Here is a 19,969-nt window from a genome sequence, read left to right on the forward strand (position 1 = left end):
ATAGCCAAAGTGCTCTGGGCAGTTTACAACAATAGTAGCGCTAAAGTTAAGTGCAGAACTCTGCTCCCCGCCCCCCCCCCTTGCAGGATTATCCATTGTTCTCCATTTTTGCTTGTGTGAACGCACCTCTTTCATAGCCAAGAAGCTTCTGCCAGAAGTTAATGAGAATAGACAGAGGCTGACTTTAGAGAGATGTCCTTTATTACATGATCTGGAAGGGGAGGGAGGTTACACCTGCCATGTTGCTGCGGTTGCAGTATATCCCCTTCTTCACCGGTTTCCATTCAGAAGTTGGTTAAGACCATCTCATCTGTTACTGGTGTGAAAAATCATTGGTCTTGGGGAAAGACCGGGCGGTCCACCCACTCCCTAAACTCCTGCCTGTGTTTTTCGAATACCACCAGAATGTGTCCAAAGTGAGACCAAAGTTGTCGGTGGAACCCTTCCATTCTTCGTCTGACCGCCTCCTGCAGCTGGTTGGCGACAGGCACAAGGGATTCGTGGAATTTTTCAAAACCGATGATATAAGGGCTCAGCCAAGGTCGGAAGGAGCCCAGCCACTCAGACAGATTCTTATTCAACTTGGTGTCCACCTCCTCAGTCATGGTGCTGAGGGAACTCAAGAGGGACTTTATGGATGGTTCCACCCTTTCTAGGAAAGGTTCAGTGTACGACTGCAGAATCTCAGAGAACTTCTCTGTTTCAGGCCTCATCTTTCTCCTCGCGCCATTCAGGAGCATTTGACCTTTATCCAGCACTCCCCGGGATACCTCACCAATTAGGCCATATGTGTTTGAGGCTTCAGAGGACAACTCCCGCCCCAGCTTGTTTAAGTAGACACTGAGTTTTGAAATGACAGGTCTTATCTTTTCTCTGAAGTGGGGGGGGGGGGGGGAAACAGAGGTTTGGAGAAATCAGGCAATTAAGAGAGGCTATTCAAAAGGGCAATGACTAGAGTAAACATCAGTGATCTCCCTGATCCATTCAGCAGCAAGCAAATACAATGGTCAAACTGCAAACAGGAAGCTTTTAATTAAAAGCACAAAACACTTTGAAGTTTCAATTGCCCTTTGCCTGCAGTTACATTTTAACCTGGAGAAATCCTGATGAATTCCATCTGGAAAGAAGAAGAGAGTTCAACAGAAAATGCCAGGATACAATGGCTCAGTTCTCCATAATACATGTGTGAACAAAGGAAGGCACTTCCAGACTAAACTCTGTCCTGGTCCAAATACTCTTCATCTTATATGAAGGGGTGGGAGGGGATCCTCGGAAGACGGAAATGAAATTAAAAATGTCCTTGATAGAATGGAAGTGAACAAAATCAGCAGAAGCAAAAGATGGTTGTGCACTGCCTTGATGGCTTTTTAACAAATAAGGTAGTATATACATAAATATAAATAAATGCATAACTAAATGAGAAGGAGAAGAGGGGGGCCCTCTTTCTGATCGTAAAGTGCAGGCAGGCTGATATGGGTGAAGATAGGGTGACCATATGAAAAGGAGGACAAGGCTCCTGTATCTTTAACAATTGCATAGAAAAGGGAATTTCAGCAGGTGTCATTTGTATATATGGAGAACCTGGTTAAATTTCCTCTATCACAACAGTTAAAGCTGCAGGTACCCTGCCCTCTTTTAAATCTGGTCACAGTATAGCTCCTGCAGCTTTCATTGTGATGAAGAGGAAATTTCACCATCTTCTCCATCTATACAAATGACACCTGCTGAAATTCCCTTTTCTATGCAACTGTTAACAATACAGGAGCCCTGTCCTCCTTTTCATATGGTCACTCTGGGTGAAGGTGATCCAAGCGACTTGGTCCCAAACCGTTAATGGCCCACATCCCTAATCTAGCCTTCTCCCAAATCATTGCTCTCTGCAGGTATTGGGCTAAAACTTCTATTAGCCCCAGACAGCTGCTTTAATGCTATAGGCAGGCACTTTCTGAGCTGGAAGGCTACTGCAGCATGGAAACAGAATTTGGATTTGCTTACTGCAACTCCCGGCCAACCTCTGATTTATCGATTTCTATCAACGTTTTAAAGAATACGAAGGAGATGTTTTGCTTGTGCTCTTTGGTGTCCCGGACTAACTTGGCCAGCCTGGAGTCCGATTGACCTCCTAGGGTGAAAGGTTTGGATCCTAGAAGATAAAGTGCACAGGAAGGTGAGGTAGCGGAACCAAACCCTGTGATAAATGTGTGTGTTACTGTTCCCATGTTGCAGAGGCTGGGGCCGAGAGACAAGTAGTATACAGAATCACTGCAATGTGGTCCAATTGTTACCATGTTCCTATAAACCTCTTCATACTCTGCAGCTGCTTTATTGTACAACAGTCCATGTTGTTGGGAATATTGTAACCTCATCTGCAAATTACTGGAAGGGGACAGTGTTGCAATTAGTTAGTTCATGGCCATTTTGGCCACAGCTGGCCTTAGGATCGCAGTAGTTCACCGTGTGGTTTCCTGTGCTCCTCCCCTTCCTTCTCTCCCTCTGACCTCCACCATTGCTGAGAGCACATGTCTTTGCTCCCGCTCCCGCCTGTGTAATGGAACACAAAATGGACTGCACAAACGCCTTTTGAAACTCTATGCTGTACCTGCATTTTTGTGCGAACACGTTTGTGAGTAAAGCACTTCGGTTTCTTTCACTGAAGAAAGGTGTGGTCTTCTTTCATCAAGATAGCCTTGTGTGCATGTGGGACTGGTAAACACTCATTCTGTTTTGCCTGTGTGTTTTTCTCTCTGCTAACTGTCTTTCTAACGGGAGGCATCGTTACTCAACAATCCCATCAATTAAATGGGGCTTAAAATGCTGAAGTGGAAGTCACGTACTCCCTCCCTTTCTGTTGGTGGTTGATTTTGACTTCCAGCAGAAAAGAACTCATACCCAAAAGTCGAGGTTGCAACAAGGATAAATCTAGTTAAATTGCAGCCTGCCACTTAATCCGGCATTCAGCTGAACACAGATGCTGTTTGTGCTCCTTCACACCTCATGCAGAGCTGGTGTTTGTGTGTTTACCCCATACCCCTTTAAAATGGAGATTCCAGACCAAACAGGAGTTTAGGCAGCAGTGTGGGCTATTCCAGCCCTATGTCCCGGAAGCCTGCAATTGACCCATTTATTTGTCGTGCTAATTTGGCACCCGCACGATCTGTGTTTCCCGTTGTGTGCAAAAAGCATTCCAATTGCGAGCTCAGATAGCTGTGATGCAGGCCAACATCTCCTGACGTAAATTCAGACTATGGGGTATTTGGGTTTATCAAGATAACAAGTACCAAAAGTCGTTGCAATGATTCTCCACCGGTCCTCTCTGTCCCTCTTGGACTGCCAACGCTTAAAGGCCTACGTAGGCTTTGGTTATTGATCCTCCAACAGTGAGTTGCAGAATGGACTCTGCTTCAGCAAACGCAAATCTAATTTTTATTTATTTATTTATTGGAGCCTGGGTACAAAGAAGGCGCACGAGGCAGTTTGATCACAAGGTGAGCTGAAGGTCTGCCCTGAGCTGGGCCCCAATTTAGGGCAGCGAAAACGGCTCAAATGTTACTATCCAAAAAATATGCCATGGCGGTCTAGCTTCATCCTCTGCAGCTTCTTGCAGCGGCTGTCGGTGGCGAGGCGGTTCCATGCTAGCTGGCACATTGTAGGCAGGTTTTCCCAAAGTCAGCGGAGGCTGGTGGCTCCGATGTCAGTGGGACCGTGAATCTGCTCTGGGTTTCAGTCAGAATGCTGAAGGACCTTTGCACCTCGCCGTTCTCTTGAGTTGCTCCCTCAAGAACAAAACTTTCTTGGCGTTTAGAAAAGGCCTGAAGGCACGTCATTTTTATTTAGCCTTCTAAATTGTTTTAAATTATTTTAAAACATTAATGTTCTACTGTTTAAAATGTTCTTGGAGTCTTTTTTTTAAAAAAAATGTGTTGAGGTTTTATTGTTTTAAGTTGCTATACACTGCCTTGATAGCTTTTAAGCAATTAAAGTGGTATATCTCCTCCTCCTCCTCCTCCTTTTTCGAATATCAGAAGAGCCCTGATGCTGGATCAGACCAAGGGTCCATCTAGTCCAGCACTCTGTTCACACAGTGGCCAACCAGCCATCGGCTAGGGACCGGCAAGCAGGACAGGGTACAACATCACCCTCCCACCCATGTTCCCCAGCAACTGCTGCACACAGGCTTATTGCCTCGAATACTGGAGATAGCACACAACCATCAGGGCTAGTAGCCATTGATAACCTATGTCGCCAGGAATTTATCCAACCCCCTTTTAAAGCCATTCAAATGGGTGGCCATCACTGCATCTTTTGGTAGTGAGTTCCATCATTTAACTCTGGGCTGTGTGAAGGAGTACTTCTTATTTGTCCTGGATCTGCCACCCATCAGCTTCATGGGGTGACCCCGGGTTCTTCTATTATTATTATTGTTATTATTATTATTAATGTTGATGATAGACTACGTTCTTTCAGAATAACAAGTGGCAGTGTTAAGCCTGTGTTCTTGTTATCAAATTGATAACGTGAAAATGGGTTTGCTCAGTGTAAGCCCACCCTCTCACTGCAAAAGGAGGCTTCAGAATTTCCCTCCAGGCTGAGGTAGCCGCTCTACTCACCCGCAGCCATGGCCAAGGCCAGCATAACCACAAGGATCTTCATGGTGTTCCAGTGGGGAGTCCTGGGAAAGTGCTGAGTGGAAGGCAGTGGCGGGTTTTGAGCAGTGGGAGCTGAAGGGGGAGAAGTCACCTCGTCCACCCTGCCTCCTGTCATTCATTAACACGAGGCATTGGCCTAAGATGCATCTATAGACATGGTGGGATTCCATGCCCCATTCTTTGGGTTCATTGCCACCAGGAAACAGAGGTATAGTTTGCTAAAGACAGAAAGAAAACATTCATAGACCCCTTTTCATGGGGAGAGTCTTTGGGGCAGGGGGTTGGCTCTCTTCCCTGATTTATTGAAAGTCTGGAGCAGTCTCTATGGGTCAGGCTTCTATAGTGCAGGGTGGGCAAACCCTCAGGTTTTCAGGCTGTCCTTAGTTTATAAGTAGCACCATGAGAAAACATCGGAGGGCTGCAAATGGAAGAAAATGCCTTTTGGACCACCACCACCACCCCTGACAAATTCTGTAAATGAGTCAGTGCGATAACAGTCCCAACTGGAACGATTCTACACCCAAGGACTTGTTTTGAGTCCTGAACTGAACAAAGTTCACCATCTTTCCACACACACAAATCCATTCCAGCTCCACAAAAGGCTGTGTGAGATGGGGAGATTAGAAGTGCGCCCAATGTCCCACATCATTCATTTATAAAACAGGCACAATGATCCTGGGTGTTTTAGTTTTTACTGGGGGGTAGGTCCTGAGACAAATGACCGAGGGAGAGATTTGGGCTAGATCTACATTCCTGCTTTATAGCGCTATTGAAGTGTGTTGATAACTGTTGGGGCACATTACGGATTCTATATGCTGCTATCATCATATTCCCTGCTTTTTATTCCACATTATCCAAAATACTGTCACTGATGTGTGTGTAGTGGGTGGGGTGGGGTGGAGTGGGGGTCATTTTGTTGCGGCTATTCTTAAACAATTGGGAACCAAAATACTTTTGGATCTAAGGCTAAGCACTTGGAGATCTACCAGGAGAGCCCAGTCTAGTTTCTGGACACCCCTGATGTAGCGAACGAAGCGAGGTATGTGTCCAGCGAGGTATAAACGAGCAAGAGAGCCAGTATGGTAGTGGCTAAAGTGTTGGACTGGGAGTCGGGAGATCCGGGTTCTAGTCCCCACTCGGCCACGGAAACCCACTGGGTGACTTTGGGTCAGTCACAGACTCTCAGCCCAACCCACCTCACAGGGTTGTTGTTAGGATAAAATGGAGAAGAGGAGGAGGATTATGTCCGCCGCCTTGGGTTCCTTGGAGGAAAAAAGGCAGGATATAAATGCAATAATACATACCGTATTTTCCAGCGTATAAGACGACTGGGCGTATAAGACGACCCCCAACTTTTGAGAAGATCTTCCTGGGTTAAAAAGTCATCTTATACTGGGCGTATAAGACGACCCCCAACTTTTGAGAAGATTTTCCTGGGTTAAAAAGTAGTCTTATACGCCAGAAAATACAGTACATACAAGATTCCTGCAATGAGCAGAGGGTTGGACTTGATGGCCTTATAGACCCCTTCCAACTCTACTAGCCTATGATTCTAAGATAAGAGGGTTATAGCATCACTGTGATGGAATTGTTATGATATGACACAAGCTGTAGACCTGGCCTATGACGGTGGCCCTGAAAACAGTTGCCAAAGTGTGAGCAGAGAGAGAGAGATGATTCTCTGCGACAACTGGGAACAATTCTCTGAGGAAGCAAAGCGGGTAATGGGTTTACTGTGTGAAAACTCCTCATGTCTAATGTTGCTCAAGGTTTATTTGTGTGGACATCATCTTTAACCCGTTGGCAGAAGCTGCCGCAAAGTCATAAGAAACTGGCACCCCATAACCAAATCATCGTTTGGGACATCCGCTTTATTATATGATGTGGAAAACTTACAAATGCCCACGGCCACGTTGTTGAGTGTCCACGTTTTAATGCCTCCCTCCCAGTTGCTTTCATCTATTTCGAGGGTGGTCTGAGGGTCCTCCCTTCCATTCATCGTCGTCATAACTGAGCTGGGGTGGGCACAGGAGCGTCCACCCACTCCTTAAAGTCTGCGGTGTATTTCCGGAGTGCCTTGAGAATAGGGGCGATATACGGCTGCAAAGTCTGGTTGACTCTCCTCACGCCTTGTCTGAACTTCTCCTTGGCCCCATTGGTGAAGGGCCTGAGGGAGGCTTGGAGCGCCTTCAACTGGCCCTGGAGCTTCTCCGTGTACGGAGCCAGCTGGTTTCTCAGCTCTTGCAACTGCTTCCTCAGCTTCTCCTTCACCTTGGGACTCAGTTCCTTGGTCGTGGCGAGGGCCTGGCGCAGGGCATCCGTGTATGAACTCACCTTCCCAAGGACAGCATTTGTGTAGGGCACCACGATGGAGTACAAAGACTCGGCGGCCTTCTCTGTGGCCGGCGTCACCTTTCTCTTCAAGCTGCGGAGGGCGCTGACGCTTTTCTCCACCACGGTCAACGAGGCCCTGATCGCCCGCTCGTAGGCCTGCTTGACCTCAGCGGGCAGCTCAGCCTCCAGGTCACGCAGGTGCCCACTGACTTCGGAGTAGCCTGCATGCAGCTGGTCTCTGCAGGAGAAGGACGGAGGGTTGGGAGACTCAGGCCAAGGTGACGGAAATTCCCCACTGAGCAGCAAACTCCTCTGTTTCAGGGCTGCCCTGCGTATTACGCTTAGCCTACAAAAAGCAGGCTGCCTCTCCTGTTGGGCTCCCTTCCAGCAAAGCATGTACGGCTGACAAGGAAGAAGGAGCCGCTGGCCACGTGCCGCCTCCTCTGGCTGATTTCAAGCTATTTTATCTCTTCCCAGCTAATTTTCCTTACCAGTTAGGAGGGGAGGAATAAGGAGAGAAAAGTAATCCCAAGGGGAGAGAGAAACCACCCCAGGCTAAGCCGTCAACAGCTAGTGCTTCACGCCATCTCCCATCATCCCCAGCCATTGGCGGCTGCTTGTTGGGGACGATGGGAGTTGTAGTCCAGCACATATGGGGAATCTAGGTGTGTGTTTTTTTACATGTAATTCCTCTCTCCCTACCCCTGCTCTGCACATGAATCACAAATGTGTTCATTTACAGTCCAAGAATGGACCGTGTTTGTTTCTTAGGGCCAATAAGCCAGCAACACTGGCCTCAGTGGCAACCCATGAAGTTCGTGGTCCTGACATTATACATATATTCATTTTCATGAGAAAAAGAAGGAGCCTCAATTGCTTACACCAGCGACTGGCCGATCTCCAAGCTTCGGATGAACTCGATTTTTTCATTCACTGCTCTGGTGACGTTTCTCAGGTATTCCTTTATCTCCTGGTTTAACTGGACCAGCTCAGGATATTGTTCTTTGAGGACAAATGCCTGGGAGCCTGGAAGATAAAGGAGAGGAGAAGGATGTTTGTCACACCCTCATCTGAGCAAAGGCCTTTGCTTTGTGAAATGAACACCTTTCCTTAGGAGCTGCAATTTCATATAAAATAAAATGACACCCCCACCCCCAAAAGAAAACACCCCCAAACAAACCAGGACAAGATGAAAATCGCCATTGTGTGGTCTGTGTTGCATGATGCCAAAAGCAGAAAAGTTCTGATGGATAAAGATGTATTAATAGAAAACACAGAGACAGAAAGAGAGAGAGAGAACGAACATATAACCACTTACTGAGACAGGTCCGGCCCTACCGTTAGGTAGAGTGGAGCAGCCACCTCAAGTGGTGGGCACTAGGGTGCGTTGACCAACGGAACGGTGTTGGAGGACAGAGCTGTGTAGTGCCTGCCCCACAGTCATGCACCCCCTAACCTAGCGTGTTGCCCTCAGGTGCAATGGAGGATGCTGCCCCATCATCAGTGTTTACATGAGAATTCAACTTACAGGCTTCCTGCTGTGGGCATGTAAGTGTCGCCGGCCTTTTCTAAGGTAATGTGCGTCTGGTTCCTGTTGAGTGCGATGGAGCCCAAATGCGGGAGCCCAGTGAGTTCCTCAGCTCAGTTCAGTTGACCCCTTCCATGCGTTGAAAGAACATATGAGGTGGGTCATGAGGAGGCCACCACTGGTAGTCACATGACCCTCTGCCATGCATGGCAGCCACGCCCCACCAGGGTCTCTGTTCACATAGAAGAATTGCATGTACACACGCTGGTATGCCTGTAGCCCCCCTTCCGATGCATTTCAGATGGAATGCGCCAGCGGTGGAGGGTGGGTCTGGCCCACGAGGCTGTCCTATCCCTTCACATGCTCTTTCACTGTGTGGACGGTGTCCTTTGAGCCCCCTCCCTTCGGAGAAAGGGATTATAAAGTGGACACACAAGCACTGTTCTCACCCCTATCCAAGGCTGCCCCATCATTCCATCTCATTCGTTCCTCAGCTCATTGGAAGTGTCATAGTTCAATAGAATCTTCGAGGGAGGAAGAGTGCAGTGCAACTTGAAAGCTTGCTATCTTTATCAGTGCTGTTGATCCAAGGAAATGTAATCTCTGGACCGTTTGAGAGCGTACCTGAATCTTTTGGAGGACCAAGCAGACAGCTTTGGGCTAATCAGAATTAAAAACCAAGTGAGGCGGGAGGGGGAGGGGGAGGGGGAGGAGAAAGGTGTGTGTGGAGGGGTGGGAAGAAGACAGACAAAACTTCTGCAAAACACGTCTACATTTTTAAAGCTACTCCCATCTGTAAGAGTTCTACTACTGCTACAGTGAAATGCACATGATTTTGCAGCACACGGAAACAGCTGAAAAAAGCCATAAAAATTGCTTAGGGGGTAGGGATGAAATATCGAGCGAGAAAAAGCATCCGGATCATAGGTTGTGCTGTGACTACAACTGAGCCAGATGTTTCAGTACTGGGCAGGGGGCAGCCCAAGTTGTTTTGCTGCCTGAGGTAGAGCAGCAAATGCCCCCTCTCCAATCTACCAAGTGAAGCCAGCCAAATTATTTGGGCACATGGAGCAAAAAGAACCCCATAAGGGTGTCTCCCCTTGCCTTGCAGTCAAAATACAATAAAAACAGATTAAACGATATTTTGCTACCCCAAATCTGCTCCCTCGGGCAACTCCCTCGCTCTGCCTACTGGTAGAGCCGGCCCCGGGATAGAACGCTAGCGTAAATGGGTCCTAAAACAAAATATGGCACCTCCTGGCTCTTCCAGCAAATCATTTTTGGCCGGGTGAAAGCAGAGCGGTCACCCGCATGGCCAAAAAGAGAGTCCATAATTTCCCTCCAGAGGTTGACTCTCCACTCACCTGAAAAGAGGGCCAAAGCCAGCGTGACCACGAGGAACCTCATCGTGGTAGCTCAGTGCAGGGTCCTGAGAACTTGCTAGGATGGAGACCAGGTTCGTCTTTGAGGAGTGGGAGCACCGAGGGAGGGGGGGGATAAATGTTCCCTTCCTCCCCTGGTTCCTGTCATTCATTAACAGAGGGGTGTCTGTGGACATGTGGGTGGGGGGCTTTCTTTTCCACCCCCAACAGTTATTGCTACAGCCTCCAAAACCATTGCTTACAAAAAGGAGGAGGCGGTGAGGAGGCGAATCCACATTTGCTCAATCGAGCAAGAAGGTTGCAATAAATAAATAAATAAATCCCCGGCCCTCAAGGAAGGCTGTATTTACTGACCTTGCTTTATCTCCGTGAAGTGATTGTGTCGCTCACATCTTTCACTTCCCGGATTTGTGAGCTGTCTGAGGCAGCCCTGAGGGGGTCGGGTCCTTTTGAAGAAGAGAGAGAAAGAGAGAGCTAAAGATTTAGGGTACCACTTATCGGCTTGATTGATGCCAGGGGTGTGTGTGGCGGGTTTGGGATGCAACTCTGGGGACGAGCTGCCGCGGCTGTTACAGGGTCCTCCATTTTTCATAGGGCACAACGAAATATTCTGTGTAGTTCCATAATTCTTGTTAGAGATTTCTTTGCTGCGCTCCACCACCACCCCTCCTGATTTCCACAATGCAGGGAAACAAAATACCTTAGAAAAATTATTGTTGTTGTTACTATATTTATTTATGTCCTGCCTCTTGTCCAATGCTGAGCCTCAAGGTGGCATTACAAAATTTATAACATATACATTTAAAACCTATAAACAGAAATATACAAAGTCAAAAATATATTAAATCATAGAATCATAGAATAGCAGAGTTGGAAGGGGCCTACAAGGCCATCGAGTCCAACCCCCTGCTCAATGCAGGAATCCACCCTAAAGCATCCCTGACAGATGCTTGTCCAGCTGCCTCTTGAAGGCCTCTAGTGTGGGAGAGCCCACCACCTCCCTAGGTAACTGTTTCCATTGTCGCACTGCTCTAACAGTCAGGAAGTTTTTCCTGATGTCCAGCTGGAATCTGGCTTCCTTTAACTTGAGTCCGTTATTCCGTGTACTGCACTCTGGGAGGATCAAGAAGACATCCTGGCCCTCCTCTGTGTGACAACCTTTTAAATATTTGAAGAGTGCTATCATGTCTCCTCTCAATCTTCTCTTCTCCAGGCTAAACCTGCCCAGTTCTTTCAGTCTCTCTTCATAGGGCTTTGTTTCCAAACCCCTGATCATCCTGGTTGCCCTCCTCTGAACACGCTCCAGCTTGTCTGCATCCTTCTGGAATTGTGGAGCCCAGAACTGGACGCAATACTCTAGATGAGGCCTAACCAGGGCCAAATAGAGAGGAACCAGTACCTCACGTGATTTGGAAGCTACACTTCTATTAATGCAGCCTATATTATACAACTGTACCTCTGTGAGTGACCACAAATTTTTGCTTTAAACCTGCATTCCTGCACAGCTGCAAAGGTGTGCATGCAGTTCTCAAACCTTAAAAAAGAAAGAAAGAAAAAAGCAACCTGAAATGGCAGCATGACGTCCCAGTCTTCCTGCAATTGCAGAATTATACTGTGGTTTCTGCTGGCACGTGTTTGTGTAATACACACAAACAATAACGCTTAAACAAAAAACTATAAATATAAGTCACCTTGGGAGGCACGATTTGGGCCAAAAGGAGACTCATACATGTATAAATAAAAACATAAATTAAAAAGGACACATGGCCTTTGAAGTCCCCATTTCCTCTCCTATGATTACAACACTATGCACTGATGTGTGACACTTGCTTGTGTTATAAACACAGAAGATACTGAGGTGTATGGGGGGAACTGGGGCAGCGCTGCTTCAGAGAAAAAACAGGGTCTGGTCCCTGATTACATTTAAAAATAAAATCAAAATGAGAAATCCACCACTAGAGGGCACTGAAAACTGGCTAGTAAGATACGATATAGTTTCCTTGCATTCATCTAGCCCAGGGGTTCCCAAAGTGGGTGGTACTGCCCCGGTGGGATTGCATAGGGGAGCGTTAAGAGGCAAAGGGGCGGCAAGGGGGCACTCGAGGTGGTCTTTTCCATACCTGGAGTTTTGGTTACAGAAGGAAATTTCTGATCGCTATCCTGCACTACGGAGAGTGGTTCAGAAGCTCCTGGCTGTATTTCCAACATCATATCTGGTGGAATGTGGTTTTAGTGTGGTCTGCCGACTTCTCTCCAAGCAAAGAAATCGACTCCAGATTACTAAACGTGGTGATTTAAGACTCATGTTAAGTGACTTTAAACCAGACATTGGGAAACTGGTATCACTTCATCAAGCCCGTCCATCACATTAAGAATTTACAGAATAGTGAGGTACTCTACCCTAGTTACGAAGTGTGATATCTAATATTCTTGCTAAATGATTACTTTGAAAAGATGATATCACTGGATCAAGTACATCAATTAGGTTTAATTGAATAAACTAAAAAAAATGTAATTGGATTTTGAATAAATATTCAATTAATTGTTACTGTTTTGAATTTTATTGTCATTATCTTCCTTAGTGGGTCGTTGAAAATCGCTATTCCGAATAATAATTTTTATAGTGTAGGGTAGGGGGCACTGGGCATGAGTTTGGGGAACCAAGGGGGCGGTGACCTGAAAAAGTTTGGGAACCACTGATCTAGCCCAGGCAGGGGCGGACTTTAAAAAATCTAGAACCCCTGAGGTCCAACAAAATGCAAAATAAGTTTTTGATATAGAGGCTATCAATGGCTACTAGCCCTGATGGTTGTGCGCTATCTCCAGTATTTGAGGCAGTAAGCCTGTGTGCACCAGTTGCTGGGGAACATGGGTGGCTGGGTGCTGTTGCACCATGTCCTGCCTTGTTCATCCCTGGCCGATGGCTGGTTGGCCCTTGTGTGAACAGAATGCTGGACTAGATGGACCCTCGGTCTGATCCAGCAGGGCTCTTCTGATGTCCTTAACCAGATGCAAAATGGTGGCTCGGGGTGCTTATATAATAACTTCAGGAGGTGGGGTCTGCATCAAGGGAATGGCATATAGAATAGCCTCAGGAGATGGGATTCTTCCAGCTTAATTTTGCAGTGTTGGGCAGGGAGGGAGCATTTTCACAGTTAGTATTGTTAAACAATTGAGAGTTAGAAAACTTGGATGCTCTACTGCAAATCAAACCTATCAGTAGATCCCAATCTACCTTCTGGCCTCCCACTGATCTAGCTCATAGAAACATACTTCTGTGGCTGCAATGGATCCCATGAATCCATGGATTCAATGGGCTGGTTCGGATGTAAACTGGGGCACGCTGCTCCATCAATCACTCCTGGATCCCTCCTGCCGGCAGAACGAGCAGAATAAACCAGGAAGTCTCATCCATGGTTTGTTTAGCGTTATGTTGCTCTCCTAACAAGCCAGGATCATACGCCGGAGTAGATACATATGAGAATTTAGGTTCAGTTCTCAAATCCTTAGAACTTGCCCTGTTCACAGCCTCAAATGTGATTGCTTTTCCCCCCTCCCATTTGGAAAATGTGGATCTTTCAAAAAATAATAATAAGCATTTTCATGCTTTAACCAGCGAGGGAAATGTTCATATTTCTAAAAAAAACGTGCATAGAAATGCTCCCTTTCCCCATTTGAACAAAAATGGCTTGCAAACGAACATGGGAGTGAGGCAAACCGTGTTTTGAAATGGAGTTTGGAGAATCTGGGCAAATAATCCCTGGTTCTCCTATCCCTAACCCAGAGTTTGTTTTTGTGCATTCCAGATAAGCCGTCCTTCAAAAGAATTCAGCCATATCGTGATGTCCAAACTGGGCCGTTATATGGCATGAGGGTCAACTTCACACAAGCCGTCAGACTCGGGTGGGATTGCCCAGTTCCAGGAGTCAGTCACTTTTCCATTGCCGGATCAGAGCCAGGGTACACAGCGGCAGGACAAACATTACCTGGACACTGAGTTCCTAGACAGCCTTTGGCGAGTAGGTCTTGTCCACGTGATAACAAACTCTTTCCCAACAGAGGGACTGCCTTGTGAATGAGGTCCTGGTGAAAAAGCACAGAGTTGGCCTGGGGCACGCTGAAGGGGAAAGAAGCCTGATAGCAGCACCCTTTCTGAATAACCCATAGAATCCCAGAATAGTTGAGTCGGAAGGGGTCTGTGAGGCCATCGAGTCCAACCCTCTGCTCAATGCAGGAAACCACCATAAAGCCTACCTGACAGGTAGCTGTCCAGCTGCATCTTGAAGGCCTCTAGTGTGGGAGAGCCCATGACTTCCCTTGGTCACTGGTTCCATTGTTGTGCTGCTCTAACAGTCAGGAAGTTTTTCCTGATGTGCCACCAGAATCTGACTTCCTGTCACTTGAGCCCCTTATTCCGTGTCCTGCACTCTGGGACGATCGAGAAGAGATCCTGGCCCTCCTCTGTGTGACAACCTTCCAAGCATTTGAAGAGTGCTTTCATGTCTCTCCTCAGCCTTCTCTTCAGGATAAACACGCCCAATTCTTTCAGTCTCTCCTCAGAGGGCTTTGCTTCCAGACCCCTGATCATCGTGGTTGCCCTCCTCTGTCCCCTCTCCAGCTTATCTGCTTGTCGATGCAGTACTCAAAATGAGGCCTAACCTGTGCCGAACAGAGGGAAACCAGTATCCCATGTGATTTGGAAGCTTATACTTCTCAGTGACACCTGATGAGCACCAAGTCAGAGATACTGTAAGTTGCAGGTGCTACCCATAGTGCATTGCTATCCCCACCGTCCTCTTGTCTCTTCGGTATACAGGCCACAATCCAGCACTCAGGAGTTCCCCCACTCAGTGCCCACAACCTCCCTAGGTAACTGGTTCCATTGTCGTACTGCTCTAACAGTCAGGAAGCTTTTCCTGATGTCCAGCCGGAATCTGGCTTCCTTTAATTTGAGCCCATTATTCCGTGTCCTGCACTCTGGGAGGATCGAGAAGAGATCCTGGCCCTCCTCTGTTAGCAGCGATGAGACGGAGGAGGAGAAGCAAGAGCAGATGGTGGCAATGGTGGTGAGAAGGTAGGCTCCTTGAGGGTGACCTGCCAAAAGACCTTCAAAACCTGGAGCTGGTGTGACACCTGTGGAGTAGATGGTTTAGTCCCTTGGGCGGGGCTCTCACTCAGAGGGCGGGCTAGAGAAGAAACAGCAAAAAGAAATGAAGTTGAATATTAGAAGAACTTCTGTTTAATTATAGGCTCATCACCTTGTATAAGGTAAATTGCACTGTTAATGGTGTACAGTAGCGTTTCAAGGGGGTGGAGATATTTGGGGGGGGCATTTTTGATATTCGTACTAACTATATTATTGCAGGGCTAATACTCTGAACTGTTGTGTTACTGGTTGGGCATTGGCCTGTGAAATAAAAGTTGAGAAAACATTCTACAAAAGGGACTTCCAAAATACTCAGCACTTGGAGATACAGGACCATGTGGGACTGGGCTACAAGCAAGAGATCCATGTTGTTGTTGTTTGCACATAGAAGGACAAATTGTGGCATATTTCTGTAATTGGATGTTTACTACAGACATATATACTTTACAAGTTTATTCTAATTAAGCCCCATAGAACCCGCACGAGTAACCCGCAAAGTTATACTGGCATTGGTATTATTATTATTATTATTATTATTATTATTATTATTATTATTATTTATTTATATAGCACCATCAATGTACATGGTGCTGTACAGAGTAAAACAGAACTTACACTCCCCACTCCGCCCTGGGTACCGATGGAAGGGTGCGTCACCCAATGCCACAGCAACCGCCATTTTCCTTTGACCATAGGATGGGTTCGGCCAGGTTCAATCCAAAAAAACCACTCCATCTTTCAGATGGAAATAACAATATACCAACATCTGGATACAGTTGTTTCGAAAAGCGCACTGCAGCTTGCTCTTGTGGTTTAAGCGGTGGCGCTTCGAAGAGTGAATCTATCGGAGAAGCAAGAGTTCATGACTACTTTACATAACTCTGAGCAATCTTTAGCCCTCATGGAAGCACCCGGCTGTGTGTGTGTGTGTGTGTGTGTGTGTGTGTGTGTGTGTGTGTTTTAACATTCCACTTCTGTTTTTAAATATCCTTCCCCATCCCTCACGTCTTCTCCCACCCGCCCCAACTCAGCTGAGCCTCAACATGAAGCAATACAGCTGATTCACTCCTGTGTTACAAGGTGCTTTCTTGCTCACAACAACTGGGGTGCATCTGTTTTCCATCAGCCCAGCATTGGCTGTGGTTTGCCCTTTGTCCCTGTTGGAAAGCAAAGGCTTCCTGAAATGAGTTTTGTTTCTTGCCAGGTCTCAGATATCTACAGTTAAGATAGGATGGGCAGCTTACCTCCCAGTTTATCCCCAGATAAAGGCTAAAAACTCATCAGGAGCTCAGTGTTGTGAGTCACTCTTTTTACTGACTTGTTTACCAGAAAAGCCTTATCTTGGTTTGGGATGTCCCCACCCCTCCCTCCCCAAACATTTTCTCTCTCTGGGACAGAAGCTACCCAGCAAAGATCAGCCACAGCGGCTGTTGCAAGAACCCGATTGAGAGCGCATCTCGCCAGCCGAAAAGCGATTTGTGATCATTTTACTCCCAAGGCTTAGATATGGTTCAGAAGTAATGCCAAACCAGGATCGACAAAACGAAACCATGCTAGGTCACGATATCTAATCCAGCACCTCTCAACAAACCATGGTTTACGCGTGGCTGCCAAACCAGGATCCGAGGATTGCATTTGCACGTAACACTAAACCATAGTTTGGCGCTATGGGCACGAGCAGAAAGGAGCCTGCACAAGGTTCCAACGCTCTACCTCCCCTCTTCTCCTTCCACATGGGCAGGAGGAGGAATGAACTGGTTTTTAAATGACACACGGTTAATCCTCAGACACGCATAAATATTTCTGCTTCATTTACCGGCTTTCAACACAGAGCAACCGCCGTCATAAACAATTTAATGGGGCTGCCTTAAATCTCTTGCTTCAAAAAACAAATCTCTTACTTCAAAAACAAACTCACATGAGTGACTGGCTTGCGTTGATAAGTTTGCCATGGCTATTGGCTCCTAAAGTACGTCTCCCTTCTTTTCTCTTTTCCCTTTCAATTTAACTTTGACGTCTCCAAGGCCTCAAGAACTTACTGGTTATCTTGCCTCCTCTAGGGAAAACCGCTCACCCTCCCCTAGAATCTAAAATGACTGCTTTCAGTTGGCAACGTTCAGGCGCATGAAGTAGCACTCTGTGTCCATGGATACATCCCCACTGTGGCTCCAGTTTTCCCAGTTCCTGCATCCAACTGGATTTGACTCTGCGGTGGTCCCTGCCAGAGTTTCTGTCTCCTCTGCCTCCTACCCTTCCTTGTGCCCAGGGCCGGTGCCAGACTATTTTGCGCCCTAGGCAATGTGAGCTACTTTCACCCCCACCCCACCCCCCAAAATGCCAACTTTGATTTTTAAGAACATATGTTACCTGGAAAAAATAAGAAGCACAAAACTTGAAACTGCTAAATTTATTTTAAAGTGCAAGAAATACGCCATGCCAATTATAGCAAACAAATTGGAAAGGAATGTCGATGAGTCTAAAATGCATTATTTAATAGGAATATCACCTCCAAATCATCCCCCCCAATTCACACACGTGCGCACACACACACACACACACTCAGCATCACTCACTCCAAACAAACACACGCATGAACACATGCATTCACTCAAAGTCCCTATGATGCACCACATTCACCCATACATTCTCTCTCTCTCTCTCTCTCTCTCTCTCTCTCTCTCTGCGCATTGCGGAAGTCCGAACGTGGAGCCGCCCCACCCCCACCCCAGCGTCCCTGGCTTTGCTTCGACTGGGCGGGCACAGGGTGCCATCTCGCCCGCCCAGGCCCAGCTGAATCCTCGGGCCGGCCCAGCTCACAGCCAACACGCGTGAGTGCTGCGCTGTGCCCGGCGCCCCTCTGAGCTTGGCGCTCTAGGCGGCCGCCTGAGTTGCCTCTATGGTAGCACCGGCCCTGCTTGTGCCTGGGCAGACATGACTTGCTGTATCAGCTTCTTATGCCATCCTTGTAAAGCCAAAAGCCTGTGGGCAGAGACAGCTGCCTCCGCGTCTAAAGCAAGACAGGCCGTGTCTTCTGTGGTTAAAGGCAGGTGATCACAAGTCACGGCTTCTCTAACCCTAGCCATGCGTGGGTGTGTTGTGCTCTGCAGACAACGTTTAAGGCATGTGTAATCCAGGACTTCTGGATTCTACAGCCAGGTCTACGGAGGGTGGGGGGAGGAAAACGTGTGGGCTGTGGTGATAGACAAAAAGAAGAAGGAGGGAAATAGAATAGGGTTTAAGGTGGTTGTGGATACAGAGGTTCTATTGAAAGGCGGCGAGAGTGCCATCCCCTCTTTAGAGTCACCCTCTGTTCCAAAGGCTGTCCTGTCCAATCCCAGTTTAACGATAAAGCACCATAAGAATTGTTGCTCATCAACAGGTAGTCCCAGGACAGCAGACTGGACAGGCAGGCATGTAGATCATTACAGTGACTTGTAACTCCGTGCCCGTATTCTTCCTTCATGGAGTCATTCCATCTCTTTTCCTTCTGCCTTCTGTTTCCCCCCCGGCGTTATTGTATTTTCTCATGAGCCATTTCTTCTCACTGTATGTCCAAAGTGTGATGGCCATTGCGGTGAGATGTACTGCATTTCCATTTAAATGAGAGTAAATTGTTTCTAAATTTGCATTCATACAGGTAAGGAGGTGCCAGGCTTATACCAGTTGTGGCACTCTTTTGGGGTTATTATTATTATTATTATTATTATTATTATTATTATTATTATTATTTATTTATTTATATAGCACCATCAATGTACATGGTGCTGTACAGAGTAAAACAGTAAATAGCAAGACCCTGCCACATAGGCTTACAATCTAATAAAATCATAGTAAAGCAATAAGGAGGGGAAGAGAATGCAAACAGGTACAGGGAAGGGTAAGCAGGCACAGGGTAGGGAAAAACTAACAGTAGAAAGTAACAGTAGAAGTCTGCACAACATCAAGTTTTAAAAGCTTTAGGAAAAAGAAAAGTTTTTAGCTGAGCTTTAAAAGCTGCGGTTGAACTTGTAGTTCTCAAAGTGATGCCTTTCCTCTTTTTGTCCATGAGCGATCACCCAAATAGGATTTAATGTCGGGGGGGTTGTGCTCTGTCTCTTAAGAACATAAGAAGAGCAGCGTTGGATCAGTCTGAGGGTCCAACTAGTCCAGCACGCTGGCCAACTTTGTAAAACGCCCAGAGAGCTTCGGCTATGGCAGCCTTCCTCAACCTGGAGCGCTCCAGATGTGTTGGACTGCATCTCCCAGAATGCCCCAGCCAGCTGGCTGGGGCATTCTGGGAGTTGTAGTCCAACACATCTGGAGCGCCCCAGGTTGAGGAAGGCTGGGCTATGGGATGGTATATAGATGATGATGATGATGATGATGATGATGATGATGATGAAAGTAGCAGGACACGAGTGCAACAGCACCCTCACACCCATGTTCCCCAGCAACTGCTGTACCACTATGGCCAATGGTCAGGAATACTGGGAATAGAAATCCAAAACATCGAAAAACCGCATGAAGGGAGAACAGCAGGGGCCTTGAGGTTGTCCATCCACACTTTGCAGCACCTGGACAGTGGACACCCAAGACACCTGGGCAGTCTTCCTTACAATGGTGAGAAGTATTCTGCTTCTATTTACATGATTGTTGTTATTATTTCTACGTTTGCATTTATACGTCTGTATTTGAGACTTGACCTTGGGGGAAGCTGGGGGTGGCGACAGCCGACAGAAAGCTCTGGCGTGGGCTGGTCCATGAAGTCACGAAGAGTCGGAAACAACTGAACGAATAAACAACAACATTTGCATATGCAAATATTGTGCACAGTGATGTCCTCCTTTTGGGTGATGCGTTCTCTTTGGTAATGTGCAAGCGCCTCCCCCCCCCCCCCGCTATTCTCACATGTGCAATACAAGGGTCCTTGCACCACCTGCCATCTTCGTAGGGC

The 19,969-nt window shown here is 47.0% G+C and overlaps 1 protein-coding gene across 1 annotated transcript; it reads right to left on the bottom strand.

Moving 5' to 3' along the window:
* Positions 1–183: 183 nt before the first annotated feature.
* LOC134408179 (uncharacterized) lies at positions 184–4,715 on the bottom strand. The gene is made up of 3 exons (XM_063140328.1): positions 4,608–4,715; positions 1,996–2,143; positions 184–873 (listed from the first exon to the last, which is right to left on the bottom strand). The coding sequence occupies exons 1-3, from the start codon at positions 4,648–4,650 to the stop codon at positions 330–332; spliced, it is 735 nt and encodes a 244-aa protein (XP_062996398.1). The 5' UTR covers positions 4,651–4,715; the 3' UTR covers positions 184–329.
* Between the last annotated feature and the right edge of the window lie 15,254 nt (positions 4,716–19,969).

The sequence above is a fragment of the Elgaria multicarinata genome, chromosome 13 (genome assembly GCF_023053635.1).
Source record: "Elgaria multicarinata webbii isolate HBS135686 ecotype San Diego chromosome 13, rElgMul1.1.pri, whole genome shotgun sequence".
Taxonomy (NCBI): Eukaryota; Metazoa; Chordata; class Lepidosauria; order Squamata; family Anguidae; genus Elgaria; species Elgaria multicarinata.